General features: G+C 28.3%; 1 protein-coding gene across 1 annotated transcript; it reads right to left on the bottom strand.

The window, feature by feature from the left end:
- Positions 1-3,940: 3,940 nt before the first annotated feature.
- Positions 3,941-5,322, bottom strand: LOC106768014 (transmembrane protein 45B). The gene has a single exon (XM_014652981.2). It carries the CDS (start codon positions 5,102-5,104, stop codon positions 4,169-4,171), a length of 936 nt encoding a protein of 311 aa, XP_014508467.1. The 5' UTR covers positions 5,105-5,322; the 3' UTR covers positions 3,941-4,168.
- Between the last annotated feature and the right edge of the window lie 2,226 nt (positions 5,323-7,548).

Below are 7,548 nucleotides of genomic sequence, written 5' to 3'. Positions count from 1 at the left end.
TTTTACTTTTCTGTACAACTTTTATGTGGCGAAGGGTTTTTGTCAGTACTTTCTCCTGACGGTAAAGCCACAATTCCAATATGTAACAGGTGGAGGTGCAAGGCATCACATCCACTCCCTATACAGGGCCTCTCTCTCCCTCTCCATTTGCCTCCTCTTCGTCGCCACCAACCACAACAAGGTTGGCATCCGATATGGTCAGTCTAGCTTTACCGTCATGTACCACAGGATTCCCCTCGACGAGGCCACCGTTCCTGGCTTCTTCCAACAACCCCACAGTCATCGCCATGTCATCTTCGTCGATCGCTTCAATCTCTCCTAGGCCGACTTGATTCGTGACACCTTCCTCAACAACTGCGTGGACCTCCGCGACTTGGACGATGTCTCCGTCAATATCTCCGTCATGAACTTTAATTTCCTAGATCACATTCACTCATTTTTGGATACATCCCAAGGATGTTCCTTTGCGCTTTTTGTATTTCAACTGCATCCTTTTGGTTTTTGGTTGTTTTATTCTTTCCACACAGACACATTTTCCTCTTCTTTTGATCTGGTTCTTTTGTTTGAATTTTATTGATCTAATTATATACATCATAAAATTTAAACAAAAATAATAAAATTATTAAAAGGTTAAATTTTTTATTTTTAATTTTAAAGTAATTAGAAAATAAATACCTTTTAAAAGAAATTATAAACTCACTTATATTATAGGAATTAAAAATATATTTAAATTTATTTTTAATCAATTTTTCAAAATTTTAAAAAATATACTATAAAAATAATAACCAAATAAAAGTATATTATAATACTAAATAATTTTTTTAATTTTTCTGTGCATAATCTTTATTTGTAATTTTTCTTACTTCATTACTCAATAAATATATTAAATTTTATTCAATGAAGTATATTAAATTTTACTGGAAAAGTATAATAATTTTGATTTCTAAAAATAAGAAGAATGATAATTAAGTAATGTACAAATTGTATTTTTTTTTATCTTGAATTACTTTAGATAAATTACTTGATTTATTAACTTAATTCAAGTTTTGAATTATTTTTTTTAAAGATGGTATGTTTTTTTTTAATTAAGTTGACGCTTGAAAATTATAATTCAATAAAAAAATCAAAATATTTATTTTAAGTTGATGCTTGAAAATATTTATTTTGAATATATATATATATATATATATATATATATATATATATATATATATATATATATATATATATATATATATGAACTATTAACAGACGTTGTGACTTATAAGGATAGTCAACTTTTAATTACATTGATGAAAATCCTAATTTATTAATGATAAGTATAAATTAAAGTATATAAATAGATATAATTTTTTTTATAAATTAATTTTATGAAATTGAATTAGATTTAAAATTTAATTCTTTAACGTATTATTAAAAAGAATTTAAAGTTTATTTTAATAAAATTTAATATTTGTTGAATTTATTACTTTATTTTTTATTAGGTTATTATCAAATTACTTATTAAATTTTTAATATGTCATTTTTTAATTAATTTTAAAATAAAGGAGGTAAAATAATGATATTTGTTGCTATCTGTCTTTCTCTCTCTTCTTCTTTTTCACTCAATATAAGGAATTTTTTTTCTTTTTTTCTTCATGATTATTACCGATAATAATCGTGTAAAATCAGCTCCTTTGACTCTCTACATAGGAACAGGAAAGAAAAAATGAGGTTTTGAACCCTAATTAAAGAATGAATAAGTTTGGATGTCTTGGCTTCTTGAACAAGCTTTTAATTTTGTTCAATTTTTTTGAAGTTTGACCGCATGACCCTTCGGGGATGAAGTGGCGCTGCCTTTCTGGAACAACACATCACACATAAGTCACTCCTTGCCATGTTTATACGACACTTATGTTAAAATTCAAAATAATATTCATAAGATAATAATATTTTAACATTTTTTAACAACATTTTTTACAATAAAATATATGTCATCATTTTATTGATTTATTTGAATTTATGTTTAAAAAATATTTAAAACCGATCAATTACAAGCTGTCACATATACATTGTCAAAAAATTGTTAAAAAAAGTTTTTCTTATTATTAAATTAAAAGAAATAATGTCTACCTTGTTAACATCAAATGAAGGATCATTCTGTATCATGAGATATTGTTATATATTGTGTAAAACGTCTTAATCTTTCTTCCTAAGCATTCATCATTAGTCTCATGTTCATTTAATATTTTAAATAAGTATTTAAATAATTAATAAAAAAAATTCCTTTTTCTGCAAATAAATCACTCCATTTGAGAGGGTTATATTTGAGAACTTAAGTGATTAACCAAGGTAAAGTTATAATTAGGAGCACTAAGTATTAAGAGTGAATTTTAATGTTAATTCAATTTTATAAAAAATTAATTTATAAATTCAATATTTGTATCTATTTTTATTTTATATTTGTCTTATTTTTAGGGGATTTGGGATCTCCAACACATACATCTCACACTAAAACATATATATATATATATATATATATATATATATATATATATATATATATATATATATATATATATATATATATATATATATATATATATAACATGAAACTATACTTTAATACATGTAAACATTATTTTATAAGTTAAGATTTGTTATTTATTAAATTTATTATGTCACTCACACTTCAAAGATTTGTTATTTGTTATATTTATTATATCACTATTGTCATATCTGCATCAATTTCTAATTTCATACTCAAAATATATATTTATGAGTGAAATGTGTTAAAAATTTCGCATCAATTAAATATACAACAAATTTGCATAGTATATAAATAATTCCAAATCATCTTATAAATTAGTTTTGAATTTGACTTCAAGTTCAATAAACAAGAAAACAATTTCTTTATCTTAATATAAGTAATAGAGAAAAAAATATATTAATATTGAAATATATGGTTTTATCAATGAATGCTGCTAGTTTACATTAATTAACTATAATTATTTTGATCGCTTTAATATTTATTGACATATTTTTTTAATACAATAAAAAAGAAATGTTCATTACCTTTAATACTAAATTTATATTTTTTATTATACTAAAAACTATCGGTACTTTTTTTAATGGGAGATAGATTGGGAATATTCACTACAAATGAGAAGTTTATAAGATAATTATATTATTTTCAATTCAAAATCTTAAAGACTTAAGTGTTTTAGGTTTTTTTTTTTATGTCATCCCACTTTTTTATTCCTATTCAATTAATGGTATTCGATTCAATGTGAAACTTTTCACTCATATTATATTGAGTAAAAATGAAATATATTGTACTGGACCAATGATTATCTAATGAAAAATAATGTTTTGCAATTATTTTTTTCTTATCTCACTTTGCACATTGGTAGAACACTTTCCAAATGCCTTCCATAATTTAATTTAGACTTAATTAGTATTTTTGTTATCAATATTTGTAAGGTTTACTCAATGTGATCCTTATTTTTTGTTTTCAATTTAGTTCTCATTTTATTTCTTCTGTTAAATATTACATGGAGACGTTTATAAGGAGACACTGTTTGGGACGAGGGTGAGGGGCGGGGACTTTGTGGAGAGATTTCATAGTTGAAAGAATTCTGGTACTAGCGACGACACGAAGCATGTCAAGGTTAGCCTGGAAAAGTTTGACGCAATTGATGGTTGTTTAAGATTTGATGAAGGCGGCCATCGGGTGGTCCAGAATTAATCTTGCATTTTGGATTTTGGTGCTATGAAGAAAGAAAAAGAGACTATAACACTATTTATTGAGAATATTTTATATTTTTTATTAAATTAAGAAATGAAATTAGTATATAACTTTAAATAAATAAAAAATACAATTTTAATTAATAATTTTGGGACAAAAAAAAAATATATTTAATTCAAAAATATATTAACATATGGTTTCAGCATGATTGAAATTTCAAGCAGAAACTAAACAACCTTGTCTGCCCCCCACTAACTAGCAAACACAAACAAATGAAATAATTCCCACATTCACAAACGAAAACAACATTGCTGATGACTTAACTAATCTCAATCCTAATCAAAAGAGAGCTATACAGTAAACCCACAAACCTCACAACTAATCACAAATTAACCAACTTTCATTTCATCACTCTCTTTATATCTATCTATATATATATATCTACCTTTCCATATGATTTTGAGGAAAGATTTTGCTGACGTGAATAAAGCTTTTGCTGTTGTTGTCAAAGGCGCCGCTCTTTTGGGACTCAACGTCGTACTTTGACTCTTCATCCTCGTTCCCCAGGGAAAAATACTGCACCTTCTCCCCGTAAACTTTTACCAAAACCAAGTACAAGGAAACCGCAAAAACGGTCACACCAATCATGAACCAACTGAACTCAATGTTTACCAGCGAGTTCGCGCGGTGAAGTGCCTCGTGGGAAGAGCATCTAACCACCATGTGACCCTCCTCGTCGTTCATGTAACAGCCTTTGGGTATCAGTGAAGGTGTCCATAGCATGAAGCCCATCACAATTAACCACAGCCCCTGGAAGAAAATGCTGACGGAGCGAACGAAGTTGACGATGAAACTTTCAGGGAACCCGATTCCAATGATTGTGGTGGAGAGTGAAACAAAGACCAAAAGCTGTAACAAAAGATGGTATTGGCCTTCTGGGCCCATGTGGTCCGCGGAATGGAGGTGGAAGAGAAGCAGTTGTTGGGCAAATGCTACGGCTCCAAGAAACTGGGTGAGTACGAATTGAGCCTGGGCTTGGGCACGGTCGAGGATGATGGAAGAAGCTGCGTAGAGGAAGAAGGTGATGGAGATGGAAGAGTGCTCGAAGTTGTGGAGATGGTTGGAGGGAATGGTTCCATCTGGGTCAAGAGGTTGGTGGCGATCTGGGCCAATGAAGAGTTCCATTGAAACGGAGGCCGTGCAGCCTAGCATGATGAGCACCAACTCTAGGTATCTAAACTTGGAAGATGGGAACCATGATGGACCTTTGTAGGACTTTGGGTTAAGGGCGTGGAGCTTGATGTGGTTGAAGAGGTGCCACAAACCTATCAACATGAAACCAAAACCTGGAGCTACATGTCCCACCAGAGTGCCCATGATTAATTTATTACAAGAATGTTCTATGAGAGCACAGAAAGAGTTTGGGAAGGGATGACGAGGTAGAAGGAGAAGTGGTGTTGTGTTTGGAGTTGGGTTGGCTCTATTTAAATGTCCTACTGATCTGGTGCCTATGGCTTCTGGAATAATCTTTGAATATTACTTCAATTTTTTGAAGTCTGACCACACGGGTGAAATGATCCTTCAGAGTTGAGAATTGAGAGATTAGATGGCGCTGCCTTTATGGAACAACACTCTACACCTTCTAATCTCTGTTCTTTCGTTTACTTTTGTTCAACAAGCGAATAACATATGTGATAAACCTTTATTTCTTTATTTTAATTTCCATACATAAGTCACTGCTTGCGATGCTGTTAAAATATAAATAAAAAATATTCTTAAAATTGAAAGAAATAAAGTCTACTTAAAAAATGGAGGATAATTAAGTATTAAAAATTATTGTTATGTATTGTTTAAAGCTTGTTATTCTTTCTTACTGAGTGTTACGTTCATTTAATATTCTAAATGAGTATTTAAATAATTGTTGTGTGTTACGCTACTATGAACAACATGTGTGGCAAAATACTAAAATCTTATATATTTCTGAGTTAATGTGACAGGTAAAATTGTCGATACTCGCGGTGTTTCGCCTATTTAAGTATTACTTATAAGAACAAATTTTGTGATGTTTTTTTATATGGTACAATCATGTAATTGGTTGTTTCTTAACGTAAGACATGTAAGTAAGCTTGTTCATAAAATGATTCCGTTTGCATGCCATTAAAATAAAAGATTGAATCGTATACGCTGGCTGCTCCTGGAAACTTAAAACGAAGACGGCACTAAAAATTGTTCATATTTTCGTGTCTTTGTTTGGATTTATTTCAGGAAACTGCGAAGAAAATTCGAGGTGTTGTAATTTAGGTCTCCTTTATCTTTCTTATTTCTTGAAATTTAGTCTTTACATTCATTCCAAGGTTAATTTATGAATTACATTTTGACTTTTGTAGTTTACTGTTTGCTGAATTTTCCTTTGGTAAACACGAATAATAGTCTGCCATGTTTGGCTGACCAATTTGTGTTTGAGAAGCTATTCATAATCTCATCAGCAACGTAATATAACATCACCCAACACATTCATGAACATGATGCACTGCGTCTCCAAAAGGTCAAATGTCAATTTTTTGTTGATTATCTTACTCGTTGACTGGTATGTACATTTCGTAAGAGTTTACGTTGCAAAGATATTGAAAGCTTGAGAAGAGAGAAATTAAAATTTATTAGTATTTGACTAGTTTGCAGGTTTCTTTCATTGAAAATATTTATTTATTACATTTAATATATATTGGATTTATGTATTTTTAGTCAAATTTGATTTTGGTTCTTATGATAACGATATTAATGGGTTTACCGTTAATGAATTCGTAAAAAAATGAAGGCATCTCTTTAATTCAAAATTTTATAATAATATAATTCCCTATCTAAAATTTAAACTCACTTTAAATTCTTAATATTATTAAACACTAAAGTTAGGTACAAATACTTGCTACTTTTATAGTCCTTTCATTTTTAAATAATAAGAACTAAAATAAATTAAAAATGATATATCATTTTACGAAAGGCATTATGACATTCGTTAGTAGTAATTGCGAACGATCATATATATCCATGATAATATATTTGGATAATTACTTATGACAAGTAGTCATTCAATAATTACCAATAGGAACGTTTGTATGACAAATCCATGAGTAAATGATTTTAGTTTCCCTTTAAATTTATCAACAGAAAACATGTTGATAAGTATATTTGATCTAGATTGGATTTCTTGATCTTATAGTTAATCTCGTCTCTTGAGTTATAATTCTTAAATCTTGGATGTGACTCCATGGATCACAAAGAAACTGTCCAAAAATGTTTATAGGAAATTATCTAGATCCTTTCTTATTATATTTTTACTATTTTTTATTTTTTATTTTTATTAATATTTTTGTTTCTTTTTCTTTGTTATTTTTTTGTTACTTTTTTACAAACGTGTATCTCATTTTTTTTTATCTACATCCGAACAAAATTAAGTATTCACGCATGTTATAGTTGATAGGTCTTTATTTGTTTCATTTTTATAATTAAATGGATCTATAAATTATATTATTGTGTCTTTTATTTTAAAATACCAATTTATTTTATAGACTAAATGTAATTTATAAATCCATTTTAAAATTCAACTTCTTACAGATCTATTTAGTCTATAAAAATCAATACCAAAATTCAACTTTTGAGTATTTTATAGACTAGACTAAATTACATTTTATATCAATTTTAACATCTGTTGATCCTTTTATTCATAATTTTTTTCTTAAATTTTAATTGAGTTAATTCTTTTTACATTGAACTTTAAACTCAATTAACTTAAATTTGAGTACAAGAACATAATTTTTAAATTT

The sequence above is a fragment of the Vigna radiata genome, chromosome 7 (assembly GCF_000741045.1).
Source record: "Vigna radiata var. radiata cultivar VC1973A chromosome 7, Vradiata_ver6, whole genome shotgun sequence".
Classification (NCBI taxonomy): Eukaryota; Viridiplantae; Streptophyta; class Magnoliopsida; order Fabales; family Fabaceae; genus Vigna; species Vigna radiata.
This window is presented reverse-complemented; position numbering and strand designations above follow the sequence as displayed.

Excerpts from the sequence above, each read along its gene's own strand:
- LOC106768014 (XM_014652981.2), bottom strand. The coding sequence starts at position 5,104 with ATGGGCACTCTGGTGGGACATGTAGCTCCAGGTTTTGGTTTCATGTTG.